Source organism: Microplitis mediator, chromosome 3 (assembly GCF_029852145.1).
Source record: "Microplitis mediator isolate UGA2020A chromosome 3, iyMicMedi2.1, whole genome shotgun sequence".
Classification (NCBI taxonomy): Eukaryota; Metazoa; Arthropoda; class Insecta; order Hymenoptera; family Braconidae; genus Microplitis; species Microplitis mediator.
This window is the reverse complement of record NC_079971.1, coordinates 4,201,370-4,221,167: the sequence shown is the minus strand read 5'-3', so window position 1 is coordinate 4,221,167 and position 19,798 is coordinate 4,201,370. Positions and strand designations below refer to the sequence as shown.

The 19,798-nt window shown below is 34.0% G+C and overlaps 1 protein-coding gene across 13 annotated transcripts in view; it reads left to right on the top strand.

The window, feature by feature from the left end:
* Window positions 1-19,798, top strand: part of LOC130664441 (disintegrin and metalloproteinase domain-containing protein 9) — a 54,586-nt gene that overhangs the window by 17,626 nt on the left and 17,162 nt on the right. For 10 of the 13 annotated variants that reach the window (XM_057464318.1, XM_057464320.1, XM_057464314.1 and 7 more), the window contains 17 exons: window positions 3,569-3,619; window positions 9,986-10,134; window positions 10,941-10,997; window positions 11,121-11,200; window positions 12,652-12,721; window positions 12,916-13,062; window positions 14,971-15,177; window positions 15,283-15,357; window positions 15,451-15,623; window positions 16,004-16,173; window positions 16,361-16,524; window positions 16,702-16,869; window positions 16,957-17,261; window positions 17,512-17,631; window positions 17,766-17,844; window positions 18,075-18,170; window positions 19,082-19,250. In XM_057464318.1, the coding sequence (XP_057320301.1) occupies window positions 3,569-3,619; window positions 9,986-10,134; window positions 10,941-10,997; window positions 11,121-11,200; window positions 12,652-12,721; window positions 12,916-13,062; window positions 14,971-15,177; window positions 15,283-15,357; window positions 15,451-15,623; window positions 16,004-16,173; window positions 16,361-16,524; window positions 16,702-16,869; window positions 16,957-17,261; window positions 17,512-17,631; window positions 17,766-17,844; window positions 18,075-18,170; window positions 19,082-19,250 (2,280 nt within the window). The remainder of the gene's footprint in view (window positions 1-3,568; window positions 3,620-9,985; window positions 10,135-10,940; window positions 10,998-11,120; window positions 11,201-12,651; window positions 12,722-12,915; window positions 13,063-14,970; window positions 15,178-15,282; window positions 15,358-15,450; window positions 15,624-16,003; window positions 16,174-16,360; window positions 16,525-16,701; window positions 16,870-16,956; window positions 17,262-17,511; window positions 17,632-17,765; window positions 17,845-18,074; window positions 18,171-19,081; window positions 19,251-19,798) is intronic. The other 3 variants (XM_057464319.1, XM_057464316.1, XM_057464312.1) reach the window with 1 other exon arrangement.

Below are 19,798 nucleotides of genomic sequence, written 5' to 3'. Positions count from 1 at the left end.
CGACGTGAATGCGCAACCGCCCGGGTTGTAATCGATATTGCCGACAAGGTACCACGCCCTGCACCTGCGAGATGTGCGGGATGCAACGGTACTAATACAAACCCAAGCAAAGCTGTGGTAGTGGGAACCGTGGCCAGTGGAGATGGAAGTAGGTGTAGCGGTGGTTCGGCTGCTGATGCTTTTGCTTTAGCTTCTGTTTTATCCCAAGAAACAACTGTTTCTGATGCCGGTGATGCCTCGCTCTGCCACTAACTTCAACTGTTGAGGCTTCCCACACCCGCAAGCCCGGCTATCAAATGTCTAATTTATATTAATGAACCAGAATAAGTTGAGTAATTTGATGAGGATTCTGTTCTGAGGAATGATAGGTTAGAAATGACTTTTAAAATGCAGTATGTAGCACGTCCTATTTGCGTTTTCCCACTACTTTGCTCTTCTTCAGCTCTCTCTCTCTCTCTCTCTCTCTTCTGCTCCTGGTTGCCATGGTGCTCGAGTGGGAAACGAGATCCACGTAAATCGTCGTTGGGGCAAACGTACGTCAACCTCCTGGCGTCAGTTCAGTGAGACAGAGACAGAGACTGAGGCTGAGAGAGAGAGCGACTCCCGGGGGTTGGTTACGCAAGGTCGATTCATTGATTAATCCGGGAACGAGTTCGAGCGGGGATTCCCGGACGTCGCTCGGCCGTTGCCCGAGTTACTGGCTTTTCTTCCTGCCATTTTCCTGATGACTTTCCTTCTGCCCTTTCCTCGAGATCACGGCACACATCTTTGTCTTCATAACAACAATAATCATGATAATCATCATCATCGTCGTCTCATCGCTGCTGTAGTTGTTGTTGATGTTGCTGTTAGTCCCTTAAAGCTGAACAAACATTTACACTGAGGGCACTGGAATCAGATGATAATCTCGTCGATTAGCCAAAGTGTCTCTTGTTGACTTTAAGTAGGCCTACTTCTATACTTATAAACTTATATTATACATCTCCATTCTCGGGTCCTCATTGTTTTTTATCAGACAAAAGCCACTTGGAGTTAAAAATATTTTAAAGCTCATGACAATTAAAAATAAATTCTTTTGATTTCACTTTATTATTTTTACCACCGAGGCCTAATGGGATTTATTTTCTCGGGAGTTAGTCTGCCTGTGAAATAGTACATTTTTCATTTTGTTGGTCACTTTGTCTCTAAATGTAAGCTGTGCAAAGACCTCAGACGTTTCCCAGTGGTATTTCTCACGTGGCTGGATTTTCTCTCATCATATATATATATATAAGTACATTAAATGTGTCTTTGAGGAGTACAAGCAATATATTTTGTTCATGATTACGCTTATCCTCTTTCTAAATTGGTTCGAGTTGATTCCTTGTTGCATAACTCATCGCGTGTGCTCCGAGTACCGGGCCGGGGGATAAACAAAACGCACGATTGTGGAATAATAAAGAATAGGGGATGTGAGTTTGTAGAGTATAGAATAAAGTAGAGATGTATCAAGTGTATGAGAGAGTAGTAAAGGATGAGATTTAGCTGCTTTATCAAGGTGTGGCGTGTCGAGAGTCTCGTTGCCATGGAGCAACCCCGGGGCTTCTCTACTCTACGTCGAGCAACGAATAAGCAAAGGAAGAACGAATATACACAAAGGAGAGATAGATAAAGTCTATACATACATATATATATGTATATGTATATATATTTATGTAGGAGTGTGTATATATGTATGAGAGAGAATGAAAGAAAGATATGAAGTGGAAAGTATAAGACCTTGATTCTTTATCTTTCGATCTGGAGAACGAAACGTGACCTGATAAGGTCTATGAGTAAAAGGTAAAGAAGAGACGGGGCTATTATTTCTAAACGAAATGAACAAAGGGCGTTGAAGCGAGCAATTAATCACCCCTACGTTTTATTCTATCTCTTTTACTCTTTCCCCAACTGGTAGTGGTACTAGTGTACGATAAATCTCGGATTATCTACTGGTTTCTGTCGATCAATCTGTGCGACGTACAGACAAGATGACAATGCCGTAAAGAACGGAGAACAATGAAAAAAAATGCTAAAAGTATAAGAAAAAAAATATGAAATATTGTTAATTGGATGACAGCGTCCGTCACGCAATCGCGGTATCAGTTTCTCGGGCTCCCGCTCTTACCCTGTATGAGTTGCATCCTCATCATCATCTACCCCGTGGACCCCGGGCCGAGCGACTCTGTATGTGTGCTATCCGCATCTGGCGGCACTTGTCCACCAACGTAATTAATCCGCTATCGATCCACTCAGTGTCTTTCATCGGCAACTCTACTCTATATTCTGTACTCTAAAAATTTCACATCAATATGAGAAGCTTTTGCTTGGGTGAAAATTAAATTCGATGATAATTTTGACAGGGCTCTGACAGAGGATTCAGTTTTGTTCGATAAATAGATCGCGTGTGATAAATCTGCGTGTGAAATAAAGTAGTTTACGAAAAGATGGTTGTAAAAGTTGAAGTAGATGTAGCGAAGCTGGGGGTGGGAGTAGGAGCGAAAGCGAGAGAAGAAAAGGTGTTAAAGGGTGAAATCTCGAGAGAGATGAAAAAGTTTCGTTTCTCAAGCGGATGAGAGAAGTGGTGAAAGATGTGGAAAGTAGAAAGGGAATATGAGTGAGTCGATTTCGCTCGGGCTCTAATGAAACTCCCCAAGTTTTCTTCTTCTTCTTTTTATTTTTATTCTTCAGTTTATTTTTATTTTTACTTTCTTCTCTTATTTTTATTTTTCTCACACTATTTTATCCCGCTCTACCACCCAACACTCTTTTATTCAACTCATACTCGGTTGCTTTAGCCCTCCGCCGACACACATCACATAAAACACAAAACTCTCTTGTATATTATATACAAGTACTTCTCTGAGTTGCCCGCGGTGTCATCTTGTCGGGCTGTGAGCAGGCCGCTATCGATCGTTTTTTTTCCCTTTCGCATATGTACTCGTTCCTCAACTCTCACTCATCCTCAACTCTGCTTTGGTTATTTTACTCTAGTTCCAGAGTAGTGTGAGCGAGAGGATAAAAATTCACGTCACGCGCCCTCACATTTGTGAAGCGAAGACGAGAGAAACCAAGGGATGATTATTCAGGAGGGACTTTCAAACCCACCAACCCTTGTTCCACCTTTTTCCCTTTTAGTTTTTTTTTTTCTAGCCTCTGTCTCTGGTTTATTTTTTTGTCCCGCTGCTGTCTGTCCTCTCTTTTATCTCTTCGCCACAACCCCCGGCTCCGGATAAAAATGTTTGTGTATCTCCAAATATTTAATTAACCTCTTGACCCACTACCCGGCTAAGTCACTAAGCCAAAACGAGCAAGACTACCGTTCCCACTGTACTGTATATACACAGCTAAAAGTTTAGCAATAAAAAAAATTAATTATCTGTCATAATCGCAAACTTTATACTTACGGCTTAAGTTATTATCATTATTGCGATCCCCACAATCTTTATTGCAATAAATTAACCCTGGTAATAAAAAGCATTCATGAATTTTAAATGCCGTATTACTCGATAAAATGAAATAATTGAGTTATTTATTTTTTTTGTTGCAGAGGCCGACTATACCTTGGACGATTCCTTTTGGAATGAAGAAACTCCCGCCGGTGAGTAAAAGAAGACGTTAAGATGTACAAGGAAAAATATATAAATATAAAAATAAGTAAAAAAAAATATCTAGAGCTAGGATAGAAATAAAAATATAAATGTGGAGGAAAAGAAAGTATAAGGTTCACTACTCGTAACTAGTCTTCGTCTGCTTTACATGCGCATATCCCGACCCCATTGCCTTCTGGCTACATTCCCGGCATCCCCTCAATTCACCCCGCAAGACTTTTCCAACCCCCGTTGCGCCTTTCCCGTTAGTCAGACTCGTATTCGTATTCGATGTCGTAGTCGTTGTCGTTGTCGTCTTCTTCCCATCTCTGCGACACATTATGTACAATAAACATATGCGAACGAGCTATTTGAAGATGTGGGTCGTTTCCCACTTGCAAGATTGTGTGCGACTCCTTTCTTACACCCCGGCCTCAACCGACGCCAAGGCATTTCGTCCTTATCGTCTTTATTGTTCTCAAAAATTTTAACTTTACTCTCTTTCTCTTTCTCTTTCTCTTTCTCTTGAGATCACAAGTACTGTAAGCGTTTTCTCACCCCGTGAATTCTCTTAAACAGCCCGAATAGAGGAAGACACAAATCAATTGTACAAATGAATAAAAAAACTACAAAACACTTTTTATCTTACGTAAGATAAAACTTGTCGCAGAAATATAATTTTTGGTCAATAAATTTTTCCGCAGTACTCTCGAGATATATATCACACATATATATATATGTGCATAGATATAGATGTCTTGGAAAAATTCTTATGAACGATAAATTTACGGTGCTCTACACTCAGTAGCTTTCGAGAACTTGACGCGCCTCATAACAACATCCGGTCCAGTATTTTATCATCTAACAGTTGTCATCCGTAGCACGTGGGTTTCATGAGTTCTCGAGCTTGTTATTATATATATTTTTCTCCCTTCCCGAAAGAAACACACCCGCGATTATCGTTTTATCTAAGATCGATCACCCCAACTCGTATCCCCTCGAATTCCCATATAAAAGGCGATATATATTATTAGGGACGGACGTTAAACTAAAAAGGTCCCGAAGGGAGCAAATGTTTACACAATCAGGGACTAGACGAACGCTATATATATCAACATTGACCACTTGGATTTTATTATTTTTGTAGGATCCTAAAAACAGTCAGTAGAGGGAATGATTAATGTCCTCTTGACCCAACTTTCCTCCCTCTTGGGCTTTTCGGTTTTATATTTGGACAACTCAGCCTTAATCTATTTAAGTATTACTGACGCGACGTCTTCGACAACTTGTATTATATTTTAATGCCGGTTTAAGGAAACAGCCGCTATTAGATATCGCGGCTCGGGATCTTGTGTTCCCGTGGATGTCAGCCAGGGCTCTTACTTTTCATTTATATTTTATTTAACTCGACTTGATGTTATCATTGCAATAAAGCGGGTTAATGTTGCGAACTATTATATCGAACAGCAAAGACGGGAGCTAAGTAGCCCAAGTTTGCGGTTTATCGTGGAGTTTGAAAACGTATTTAAACTAAGAGCCGTAGAAATAATAGAGGCTCAGTTGGTAGTCGATTTAAAGTTGGGTAGTTGTCATTGATGTCAATGTCGAGGTTGGAGGTTCGGGTTTGGGTTCGGATTCGAGGTTCGAGGTGGTTGTCGTTACCCCATCGATGATGATCTTCCCTTACGATTCAACGGCTTGATAACGAGGCGTGGAGCGTGAAATTCCTTTGGCTCCCTCAGGCTAAATCAAGTCCCTCTTATCGCCGTAGTTTCTCTTATATTTTCCAATGTAAAAGCTCGACTAGTAGACCGAGCGAAGCTGAGTTGAGTTGAGTTGAGCTGAACTGAGTGTAGTAAAGTTAAGTATAGCAAAGTAGAGAGGGCTATGTCACTGGAGCTCTACCAAAAGCCCTAATGAACGCTTCAGCTGATGTAAGTCTTTTACAATCATACTACTCAGCTCTACAGGGGCGTTTACTTATTGAGCCATTTAACAACCGGTGGGTTGTTTTACATCGAGTGCTTACGATGTTATGATTTTAATTTATTCATTCAAATTTCAACCAATTTACTTGGATTTTTGAATCATCTTAAGCAAATCCTCAAACATTTTTTGACAGTTGCCGTAAATTATCAACAAGAGATCAACACCTTGTTTGTATTTTGGGTGTACACTGAGAAAAAAACATACTTCTATCAAAAACATTTACTTGATACAAGAACATATATTCTTGATAATTTTCAAGAATATATAATTTTGCCTTAAGAATTCGTAGAATTGAAGGAAATAATTTTTATTTAACTTAAGTAAAGCTATTCTTTTGTTTACTCATAATATAATATCAATTCCATATAACAACAAAAAAAAATTTGATGCTCTTTTCTCAAGAAATTGATAATTAACAATAATAAAATAAATATTTTGAACGGATTTCTTGAACCAAGAAATTCTTATTTGGAAAATAGTATTGTTTTTTCTCAGTGTAGCCAAAATTTGAATTAAAATTTCTCATTTTATTTATACTTTTCATAAAAAATTTATGATTTCGGTAAAGAGGTGTTAAAATGAACTCACTGGTGTCATCCCACAGGTGTAAAAACGGTGTACAGGCTATTAATCAGAAATTCGTACTGTAAAAAATTTTCGGAGTGAATGCGGAGCGGATGACTATTTGTTTATTTAATCCCCTTGGAATGAAATTTACTTTGGGGGAGTTTATTTTAATACTAAAACTTCAAATCGAAGTCACTCCGCTGAAAAGACAAACTCCTTATTTACTCCGTATGCAGAGTGATTTGTTTTAAAAACTCCCGGGTCAAAATATCTAGACTCATTCTAGCCTTATCGAACCCAAGTAAGCCTCAATCCAGCCTCACTGAGTAAAAAAAGTATTTTGAGTCTCAAATGATGTTCAAAAAGCATCAATGAGCCTCAAATGGTGATCAAAGAGCCTCAAGTTATACTAATCGAATTTAAATTACATAGTCGAGTAGTAGGTTCATTTGAGGCTCATCGAGGCTTCTTGAGGATCTTTGAGAATCATTTGAGGCTCATTGAACATCATTTGAGTCTCAAATTGCTTTCTTTACTCAGTGAGGCTGGATTGAGGCTTACTTGGGTTCGATGAGGCTAGATATTTTGATCCGGGCTCCGAAACTCCGAGTGACGGAGTGAATTTTGATTTAAATAAAATCCGTAATCACTTCGAATTCACTCCCGATTTTTTACAGTGTACTTAATTTACAATTAAAATAATAAAAATGAACTTTACCCAAAAATCGTTAGTTTCATAATAAAACTTTCAAACTTTCATTAATATGAAAAATCACTCGATTTATTTTTCAAAATTCTATTAATAGATTTTTGTCCAAAGGTTTTTTTTACATCTATTGATATTGTCAAGATTTTTACAAAATTGATTAAAAAAATTATTCATAATTACCATCCACCCAAAGTTGATACTAATGAAAAATTTTCACCTAATTAACACTTGTAAATTCTAAAAATAAACTGACTCAAAATTGGTATTTGTTGTTAATAACCATAAATTTTAAGGAAACTAGTATCAAATATTTAAACACTAAACTCATACCTGAAGTTAAAAACTTTTATTAATAGTAAATTCTCACTTAATTTATATCTGAATACTCAAACAATTAACTTCTCTAAAGTTGTTATTAGTAGTAAGAGGTTTGTATTCAATTTATTGATATTTCGAGCTTCTAACAATGAACTTTCATAAACAGTTGTAATTAATAATAATTAATACCACGGGATTTGTACTTAATTTATATTCATATATTCTGTTGTTAAATTTGTACCGAATTTTTATGAATTATTGCTGTTATTATTATTATTAGCGATGAAGAAGTTTAACCAATTTAATATTAAGAGCTCGTAAACAAACTAGAAGTTTTTAGAGGAGGGATTTACACCCAATTTATATTTAAAGATTCTGAGGATAAAGTTATACCCCAAGTTTTTTCTTAGCTATTATAATAAGGGTTTTGTTCCCAATTTTTGTTTAAAGAACTTTTGAATAAACTTTTTGCGCAAACTCTTTATTAACAGACGGTTTTCACTTAATTAATACTTTCAGTCTCGATTAATATATTAATAAACTTGTTATTAATTATGATTTAAAAAATTAATTTTTACTCCTCTAATTTTTAAAAATTGAATATAAAAAAGTTAGTTTTAAAAAAATGGATTTACACAAAATTTATATTTAAAGGCTCTGAGTAAAAGTTGTAGCCGAAGTTTTTATAAGCTCCTATAATAAGGGATTTGTACCCAATTTATATTTAAAGACCCTCATAATAAACTTTCACGAAAACTTTTTCACAATTGTTATTAATAAGTAAAAGATAAGTATTTCATGATTACATAAAACATAAAACATTATAATCATAAACTTAGAGCTTTAATTTTATTAATCCTCATTAATGTTAAAGGATTAAAAATAAATTTATAACAAGATTGTAAAAAAAACGGTATAAGTCCACATTATCTCGGTGTAAAGGTGATTGGTGTTAAATTTAATCTCGGAAATGGTGTAAATTCACACCGGTCAGGGTGTTCCGATGTCAAACAAAGCAGTTTTATTTTTCAAGTATCAGAAGTCGGATTGTATTTGAAATACAAAAAAAAATTTGTTATTGTTTCAAAAATTAATGATACGTCAGATTTACTTATTTTTGGAAAAATGCATAAAATGTTTCTCCACAATTAAATTTCAATGTTATTGTATAAAATATGAGAAACAAATTTCTATGATTCAAGTCACATTGTAAACTAACCCGAGTCGAAATATTAGACGTAAATTGAACGTTCTTAACTTTTTAAACGTAAATTGAACATTTTTAACGTTTTCAATGTGAATTGAACGTTTTAAACGTTTTGAAAGTAAGTTGAACGATTTTTTTGTGTTTTGGTTCGTAAAAAATTGGTAATTTCATGAGTTATGATTTTAGTTTAATCATAACATTAATTAATTTATTTCAATATTTGTAATCACAATTTTTTTTCTGTCCTTTAATTTTTGTGACCAGTGTATAAAAAGATATAATAGTGTTAAAGATAGAAGTATAGGTTTTAGTTACGTTTTCGATTTATGATACTCTTATCTACGTTTTGAATAAGTTGAAAGCTGTCAAATTAAGTTTTTAATGTTCAAGACGTTCAATTTACGTTCAAAACGTTAAAAACGTCCAATTTACGTTTAAAACGTTCAATTTACGTTTAAAACGTTAAGAACGTTCAATTTACGTCTAATATTTCGACTCGGGAAATCAACGAAAAATTGAAATTTAATTATCAATGATTAATTTATCATTTTTAAATCAGTTATTTTTAGATAAAAAGCATCAGAGTTATAATAATATTGTTCCTACACAGTTGAAAATTTTGTGTTCTTGTGTATAAAAATTAAATGGTTAAATATTTTGTGTCAATTAATTGCCACCATCAAGTGTAAATTTAACTAAAGTTGAATGTGTTATCTGATTTCAACAAGTTTCAAGCCTATATTATTGTTTGACACAAGTATAATGTGTTGAATTAACACAAAAAATTGAGTGGACCGTTTAGGACATGTGATTTGTGGTAAATTTAACAGAAATTTTTCAACTGTGTAAATATTTATTTTGATAAGCGATCAAAAATTTCAGCAATTTGGTCAGTTTAATAAAAGTGACATTGCTAATTTTATACACGGAGAAAAATGGAGACAAAAAATGTACGGATTTTTATTATGCTGTCGACCAAACTTAAAACACCCCCATACTTTGATCAAAGTTAATTTACTCCTTATGTACACCTTTTTAACACCAGTTGGATAACACCGCTATAAGTAGTTCCGCTACACCAGTGTGTTCATTTTGCAATGTAGCCAAAATTATTAATCCTCACTATTAAAGGATTAAAACTAAATTCATAACTTCCTATTCTATTATTCACCATCTCAAAGTTTTTATTAATTGATATTAATATCAAAGGATTACCGAATTTATTTAGCAAATTCTGTCCACTACTTAGTACTCAGACTGCTTATTAATGATTAATAATTAATCACTAATAATAGAGGATTAAGTTTAAATTAATTTCAACGAATTCTCTAATAAACTTTTACCTAAAATATAAGATTATTGATTCTAACATTTAAGGATTACCCGATTAAAGTTCAGAAATCCAATTAATAAACTAACCCTATTAGTTAATCTAGAGTAATTATTTGTAATTAATATCAGAGCGCTGTCCAATAAATATCCATAGTAAATAAGTGTAAAAATAAACTTTAACATCAAGTTGTTAATAATTATTAATAATAAAGTATTAAAATAGTAGTATTTAATTTGCGGTTATTGTGGTTACAGGCGAGGTCGAACGACTGCTACGTGAATATCGACAGAATCAAGAGCTAGTACGCGATATTGGTGCCCATAACTATCAGATAATCTATCCGGTACAGTTGAGGCATCACGAGAAAATGGGGATATCCACCCGAGAAGCCGGATCGCCAAAGGTAATATATATTTATATACTAGGGTGATTCAAAAAACAACCAAATTTTTTTTTTTCCTCCAAACAGGTTCAAAAATTTCGTTTAGATAAAAAAAGACGCCCGTGAATGTCATGCTCATAAAAAAAATAGTCTTCTGATCGATTTTAAGAGCTTGACATTAAAATAAAAATAACTAGGAAACAATGCGGAATTCGAAAAAACTTTATAAGAAAAACTTCTAGGGAATAAAATTGTCTACAAAAAAGGTCCAATAATATTTTGTAATAGGTCTGATAGTTTCGCCGGAAAAATAAGAAAATCTCAAAATTTAATATGAATTCGACTTTAACCTCAAATAACTTTTGAACAAATAGATTCCTCAAAAAATGATAAGAATCTTTTTTTGTAGAGCATTCAATTCCCTACAAAAATATGCCTGCCAATTATTCCTATGACGCATCGTTAGCTACTTATAAAAATCAGAAGACGTAAAAAAAATTTTTTTCCATGTTATTCTTATGGGAAATAGAAAAGTGCAATGCGGACAATGTTAATATTAATATTAAGAGCTCTAACTTTCACAGGCGTCTTTTTTATCTAAACGAAACTTTTGAACCTGTTTGGAAAAAAAAAAAAATTTGTTTGTTTTTTGAATCATCCTATTATATACCCATACATTTAATGTTGTCAATGTAAAATCCTTCAATCTTTTTATCCCTGATAATTCTTTACTCCGTGAAAAATACCGTCTCTTATATACTTATTTTAAATTATAAATATTTTTTTTTAATCGTCGAGTGTTTTTATAAAACTTTTTTTTATGACAGTATCCTCAGAGAGGCGGATATGGAGACGGGTATCAATCCGCTCGCGGGAGATCAAGAGTAAGTATATTAAAATAAACATATATATTCATATTGCATCGGAAATCAGACTAAATGCTTCAGTGTTATTACTTTTTTTTTCAATATTTTTCCATTGTTATTATTATTATTTTTTTTTTACAGGCGGGAAAACATTTTCATCGAACTTCGCTCTTGATAAAGGCCTTCAATCATAAATTTCGTCTAGATTTAGAATTAAATACGTGAGTATTTATTTTTTTTTATAATAAATATTGGAAAAGCTTTTATTAAAATATCGTGTTTCGGCGTTAATTAATTTTCCTGATAAGAAAACGGATAAATAATGGAGTTTGGATTAAGTAGAGCTATTTAATTATTTGCTGATGGGTCATAGTAAGACGCATGAAGTAGTAGACTCGTTTAATCAATAAATCATTGTTGAAAAAGGATAAGAGGGCCAAAGAAATAAATTATCTCGTCATTGGTCTCCACACAATACTATTTTCTATCTTACTCATGCTTTAAATATATACTTCTATTGTATACATGTATATATATATATATAGAAGAGACGGTCGTAGCTCACTACCGCACATCGATCACACGTTTTTACCCTCGGGGTAACTAAAAGCCGGAATGTATTCACGCTGCCGGAACACGTTTAATTTTCCACGATGAGCTTAATCGAAATCCGTTGAAACTCGGCCTAATTAACGGCAGAACACCCTAATTAGGAATGAAGAATACGCCGTTGAAAGGAAGGTTACAGAAGAATTTAAAAAAAAAATTAACTAAAAATTTAACTTCCTAACTTGGAGTCGTTATTATCCGCAGTAATGCCGCGATCTCACGAAACTTTGAATTTATTTAAACCTCGAGTATGAAAAAAGATAAATTTATTTTAATTATTCTGTTACACTGCTAAAGTGTACGTTGCTTTAATTTTTGATAATAACACTATCTTTTAATGATAATTTATTCTAATAACCTTTCAGTAACATCTCGCGGCTGTTATTTCAACGATTTAAACGCTCATGATCTATGTATTTTGATGGTTAATTTATGTTATACATAATAATATTTAGTTTTGTTATTTTAATTTATTATTCAAATCATTATTATTTCACTGCTTGATATTTCAGTGCAACTTTTGGTAAAAAAGGGCGGGATTTTTTTAAATTTAATTACGAAAAATTTTGAGTCATTAAAAAATTTATTTTACACAAAAAATTCCTGGGCAATAATTTTAATTTTTGAAAATTTGAAATTATAAATTTTCCCGCGTATTTTAAATTTCAAAATTTTAACTGGTGACTGAGCTCAAAATGTTTAGAAAATTTTTTAGTTTTTACTGACACATAAAAATATAAAAAATTTTTTCTTAATTATTTTATTTTTACGAATTTTTTTATAATTTACTTGAAAATTTATTGTGAAATTAATTTAAAGTATCCAGAAATTAATTTTCCCGCGAACGACGTGAGTTATACGCTGTTGATAAATGATTCATCAGTAGCAAATTAAAAAAAATTTCTTCACACAGTTGTCAATAGGTAATGAACTCGATATCTGAATAATAAATTTCCAATCGATGTAACAATAGGGATCTAAATAAATTTTTAAAATAATTGATTAGCCTGCAGTAATGGAATGACTGATGCAACTATAAATAATAAACAAAAAAATTTTCCAGGCAACTTTTAGCACCGAATTTGATGCAAAAGGATTTCCTGAGCAACGGCGCCGAACAAATGACAAAGCAGGTAATAGCTCGATTTTGCTAATTCCATTACTAGAACTCGCACCAATAGTTACAGTTGTTATACAAAATTGTTGTTTTAGTCGGAATCGTAATCACAGTTCCGTCGCGTGTTATATATTATAGATTATTAAGTAATCTGATAAAGTTAGTACGTTTAAATTGAATTCGAAAACCCTTTGGTTAATTTAATTCTAGGAAATCGAGCATTGTTACTACCACGGTACAGTCAAAGATTATCCAGGTGCCAGTGCTGCTTTTCATACGTGCAATGGTGTCAGCGGTGTCATTCACCTGGGTAATGAGACCTTCGTTATTCAGCCATTCTACGGCGGCGATTTGTCGGTTAGTCAAATTGTTCAAAAAGGATTTTACTAAAATTATTATTATCAAAATCTAAACTTATCAGCCATCGATTGAAACTTTACCTATTTTAAAAAAAAATCTACACGCTAAATATACTATGAAAAAAAATGAGGTGTTAACATGAACCCGCACCGGTGTAGCGGTGCCACTAGCGGTTATCCAACCGGTGTTAAATCGGTGTACGCGAGGAGTAAATTGACTCCGATCGGAGTATGGGCCCGAGTCAAAAAACAAATTCGGATTTAAGTCTCAAAGTTCTCAATGAGGTTTCCGAGGATCAATTTAGAATTTCAAGATTGACAACAGTATAGAAAGTTATCCTGGTTTAATTCTCGAAGTAGTAGTTACGACCCATTTTACCATTTTGAGGACTAAACTGGAATAACATAATCTGGATTAGAGCCTCAAAATAATCAAAACACACAGGAATAATTTTATCCCCATTTGAACCTCAAAAGTCTCAGAGATAGATAGATTCATTTACAATCTTAAAAAAGATGAGCACATCACTCCATATTGTCGTACTTTTGGGTGGCTATCAATAAAATCAAGAAGAGTGTATTACATGGCTTGTTATTTCTACAAATTATTAGAATCTGGAAAACCTATTTATCTACGTGAGCTATTCATCGATGATAATGATACAAGACATTCTGAAAGACTACACAGAAAAGAAGAATTTCTTAGGGCAAGAAAAATTTTGCATTATCGAATGAAAACGAAAATTTTCTTAGGACTAAAAATTTTTTCTTGCCCCAAAAATTTTTTTCTTGACTCAAGGAAATTTTTTCTCGCACCAAGAAAATTTTCGTTTCCAATTCATAATGCGAAAAATTTCTTAGGACAAGTAAAAATTTTCTTGACGTGAGTAAAAGTTTTTTACGCCAAGAAATCCTTTTTTTCTGTGTAGCTATTAAAAAGAATAATGTAAATTTTAAAATGCCATACTTTTCTACTGTGCTATACGAGCAATCATTTGTTGTGTCAATTATCCGTCTTTAGCTAGAGTTACCTTTAGATCTGATTAAATCAGGCACTATTGAGATCTTTAAAAACAAGTTGTATGATTATCTACTAAATCTAGATTTTAATTGACGAAATTTGTACCGGTATATCGTTGAATTTTTCACTTCTTATTATTGATTTTAGCTTTGTCTATATGATTGATTCAAATTTTAATTAATAGTATTGTTGTTGTTTGATCATTTTCAAATTTGTTCTACTGCTGTAAGATCATCTGTATGATTTCACTTTGCCATTTGTTCTATGCCTTGGCATGAAAATTTAATAAGTAAAAAAAAAAAAAAAAGTCTCATTCCTCGTATTCTCTCCCCTCCCTTTTCTATCTAAAATTTTTAAAAGTCCGAAGTATAACTTTTCATTCGTTGAGGATTTCGGGGACTTAGTTACAATTTAAAATCGGTAAATTATTCGCATTTAGACCTCATAGTTCTCATTGAAGATTTTTAGTACTAAAGTAGAGTTACTTTCTGGGCGGCAAATAAAACATCAAAGGAATTGAGGCTTTTGAGGACTAAACTAGAATTTTTTTTTGACTCGGGGGAGTGAAAATAATTAAAAATCACCATCACCCCATTGATAAAATAATTGATTTCAAAAGTCATAACTTTGATATTTACGATATAAGATTATAAATTTTGTTGAATTCATTTTTCAACTCGAGGTGTAATTTTTCTTGATTTTTTTTTTCTTTAATATACAAGAGATTCGATCTCTTTGATAAGAGGGTGGTGTTGGTGAGGTAGTAAATGTATACAAGAGCATGAAGATGAACATGAAAACAGGGTAAAGTTTCAAAAGCACGTGGTTGAAGTGACTGAAAGAGGTTATCGAAGAAAATCAACTATATGCATACCTCTCTTTTAGCAGAGACATCCTCACGTTATATTTGAGGCTCGAACAAAGGCTAACAAAGGCTGTGGGAATGCCGGGAGTCTTGAACGACGCGGTGGTAAGAATCGACGCCAAAAGCATGTCCTCGGCCTATCCAAGACTGTCACAGATCGATACAAGCGAGATGTACGCGAGGCCACCAAGTACATCGAAACTGCGATGATTATTGACAAAGCCATGGTACATATTTTGTCCTTACGGGCAGTAAAGTAGAAAAATCTTTGTAGAATCAGTCGGGATATTTAATAAAAATAGTAAATGCTGTACAAATAAATGTTTTTTCAGTTCGACAAGAGAAACGGAAGCACTCGATCGGAAGTAGTTCATGACGCCATCCAAGTTGCCAATATCGCTGATTTGGTGAGTGTACTACCGATAAAAAAAGGTTATTTATACACAGATAAACAATAGTCATTTGTCAGAGGGTAAATGGTTGGTTTATTTTTTATTTAGTACTTCCGTACTCTCAATACAAGAGTATCGGTTGTTTATATCGAGACCTGGCTGGGCGGGAATCGAGCGGCGATAGACTCGAACATGGAAATCGGCCGCGCGCTACAGAACTTCAATGACTATCTTGTAAGAAGTATGTACCACGTGACGCCAGATACAACGCAGTTGCTTACGTAAGTTTAATAAAAAAGATAAAAAAAAGAAGTTTATTGTTATTGCCGCCATTTAGTTTTTTTTCGTTCGATCTGGTCCATTGACTGCCGAAGAAATGTCGAGCAATATTTACTTTTGACAAAAGTAAACGGCATTCTTGAGCTGGTTGTGTGTGAGTGGGTGTGTAAACGCCGTCCAAAAGCATACAACTCGAGTGAAAGAAAATAAAAAGAAGGTTTGGTATATAAGTGAGGAATTTCGATAAACACCTTCTTGGTATTTTTGTTTCGGGCCCCTTGAGTTTTCTTCGATTGTACAATACGAGGAAAAGTTATCTTAGTTATTGGAAAAAAATAAAAAAGAAGCCAAGAAATAAACCAGAAAGTACTTATTTTCACAGAGGCGAGAGTTTTCTGGGTGGCGAATCGGGTATTGCTGTACCGGAAACTGTTTGCAGCACAAAATCTTCTGGTATAAGCGTCGATTTGAATACATATGAGCCACATCTTCTGGCCGGAACAATGGCACACATGATAGGCCACAATATCGGCATGGGTCACGACGACGGAAGTCAGTATTACCATTAATATACATCCATATACATTAATATTCTTTATGAATAAACTATAAAAACAATTTATAGTTTATCTTGCATGTGTTAAATGTGTGTCCACATGTTATCCGTTGTTTGTAAACTAAAATCTCCGTTGTCTATGTATGTATGTACAATTTGTAAACAAGCTGTTGTACTTTGCAGGAGAGAATTGCTTTTGTCGTGACTGGCACGGGTGTATTATGGCCCAGTCGATCGTCGGGGCTGAAAACGTCCAGCCCTACAAATTCTCCGAGTGTAGTAAATCCGATTACGAGGAGGCTTTGAAAGCCGGACGTGGTATCTGTCTTTTCAACAAACCGAACGAGGTGAGAATAACCTTTTTCATTTTTTATTTCACCTCAGGATCCTTTAATTCACCAGCAATTCTGCCTATTTCCTTATGCATTCAAGCCTTAAGCCGACATAAATTTATGCGACTCCCACACACACACACATACACACAGATGTTTATCCTGGCTGACAAAACCTGCTAAATATTTCAGTTGGAAAGCAGATCATGCGGAAACAGGGTAATAGACGATGGTGAGCAATGTGATTGCGGAACCATTGACGAGTGTCCTAAGTATGATCCATGCTGTGATCCAATCACATGCAAACTGACTTCCGGAGCTCAATGCGCACGTGGTCCTTGTTGTACTAATGATTGCAAGGTAAATTTTGAATTTGAATGTCCCTATCAGTAGACACGAACGTTGATCCTTTATCCTATCAGACATTGATCAAATTATCATCAACAGCTGCGTCATCACGGGTACGTTTGCCGGGAATCGACAAACGAGTGCGACCTGCCCGAAGTATGCACCGGGGAAACAGGTCACTGTCCTCAGGATGTTTATAAAAAGAATGGTAAATCCTGCGCAAATAATCGCAGCTTCTGTTTTGCGGGGTTCTGTCCCGACTTGGACGTTCAATGTGAAGCCGTTTGGGGCGATGACGGCAGCGCTGCAGATATGCAGTGCTTCGAACAGTTTAACTCAAAGGGCTCTATTAACGGGCACTGCGGCACTGATGCAGATGGACATTTCATCAAGTGTGAAGCTGAGTAAGTTTAACAACTTCTTTTAAAGACTTGTTTTATTCTTCAGCAAACTAGTAAAACTTTTCCAGCTTTAATTTTCGCGTAAACAACATTTGTCCATGACCCGTGATCCATGAGTTGCGATCTGTGATCCGTGACTAAATATTCACTGAACCTATTTGCTAAACAAACGTTCCAAGCAACTTTAAATTTAAAAATATCGCGGGCGATTATGATGAGTGACGTTAATTTGTTTAATTTGTAAATATTGCAGAAACGTACGCTGTGGTTCCCTTCAGTGTCAAAGAGGAAGCAAACAACCGGTGATCGATGGTATGCATGGCTCATGGACGCGTACCATTATATCTACCAAAGGCAAAGAATACGAATGCAAGTGAGTATAAATCAGCAATTTATGGCTGTATATTTTCTAGCTACATGTAGGCAGTTAACATTCTGTAAGATAAATATAAATAAATCTTGTAAACGCTTAACTTAAAGAGTTGTTGTTGTTGTTATTTTGTTAAGAGCCACCAGCAAAGTTGAGGGGATCGACGTACCGGGAATGGGTCTCGTACGTGATGGTACATCGTGCGGTGAACACTCGGTAAAACTACTTTGTTTGTCTTGATCAATTACTCTACTCTACTCAGCTCCACTCTATTCCATACATTCGAACATTTTACTAAATATATATGTGTATATACCATATATGTATTTCTTAAAACACTGTTGCCGTGTTTTATTTACACGTGCAATACATTAACTAATAACTCTCTGTCTCTCGATGACGATTAACTACAAAGTACAAGCAATTTGTTATTTATCTGTTGTCAGATTTGCGTCAATCAATCTTGCACAAGCTCATTTTCATACATCGATTTGGGCAAGTGTCCAAGTAATCATAACAATATGGAATGTTCGGGCAATGGCGTAAGTTATTTATTTATTTATTTATTCGAATCAATTGTCTTCAAATAGGCATCCAAAAAAATCTGACACATGTCATGCGTCTCAAGCAATAGAAACAAGCTTGAGATTAACCCTCTATGGTCACACTTCCGGCATTAATCATAACGCCCGCAAGAGATCTATATAAGATCCTGGTCTTTTGATTGGCTGGAGAAATAAAACTATCAAATATTTTTAGAGATATTGCTTAGACATTTGTATGGAAGTTTGTATCCATTTTTGTCATAAATTTTGTTTTTTAGTTATGGGAAAAATTTTTGTAACAAAAAAAAAGGAAAACTTTGATGATCCTGAAGTTAGCTGACTATTAAAAACTTTTGGATTTTATTTGAACAATTAAATTTGAAGAAAAAAAAAACTAAAAGTATGCACATGTAGAAAATTTAAAAAACTATAAGTGCAATTTTTTGAAAAATTTTTTTATTTTCAATTTCTTGCTTGAAAAAAATCCAAAAATTATTAGACGTCGGCTAAATTCAGTACCATAAAATTTGAACTTAATTTTGTGACGAATTATTAAGAGATAAATGTAATTTGACACAGTCAATAAAAAAATTAAACCTTAAAAAAAATATGTATATTTTGATAAATAAAGTGGAAAATTTTTCATAAAAAATTTCAAAAATATCGAAAAAAAAAGTGTGATTGGTTTTTCGCAAATATCTCTGTAAATATTGAGTTTTTAGAAAAATTATAAGAAATCTTATTTGTAGCGCTTGAAATTTCCTACAAAACATGTATCTTACACTTTTTTCAAAAACCCAATAGTTACTGAGATATTTGAAGTTTAAAATTCCCCGGGTCTTCGGATCCCATGTGGCTGTCTAAGGTTGAAAGTAAACAGGTACTAAATTAGTATGCACGTGTTACAGGTGTGTACCAACGTAAACAAATGTTACTGTAACATCGGTTGGAGCGGTCCCGATTGTTCAATACAAATGGACATACCGACATTAGAACCACTGACAACAACAACTGGGTCGCCTGGTAAATCATCTGAAGTCGCGGGAACCAAACTTCAGAAAAAAGAGACCCCCTACGGTAAGTCTCCATTTCCATTTAGTTTCCATATTATATATATATAAATAATTTACTATCATATATAATTTACTATCACATTGATTAATTATTTGAACAAGAATTTATCGAATATTTTTTATAGTTAGGTCATCAATTTAATCTAATGAGCTGACATGTTCAACACATGTGCGGATAAAAAAATATTATTGATAACCATTTGTCAAGTGTATTTGTATTTAATCTTTAATATTACGTGACAACCCTTGAATCGATGTTTTTTTTATATTTATTTATATCTACATGTTCTGTAGTAATAATGATGGAAAAAAAAAAAAAAAAAAAAAAAAGAAATGGGTGAGCGAGAGATAAAAAGGGAGAGGATTAGAGAAATGTGCGAGGTTACCCATCAGACAAACCCCATGAGAGATTGAGCGTGAGAGCTTGTACATTTATATATATAAATGTTTGTAAAAATATTTTTAAGGTATATATATTTATATATATATATATGAATTGGATAGATGGATTTTTAGATCCTACTGTAAACCCCACTATCATTTAAAATGAGA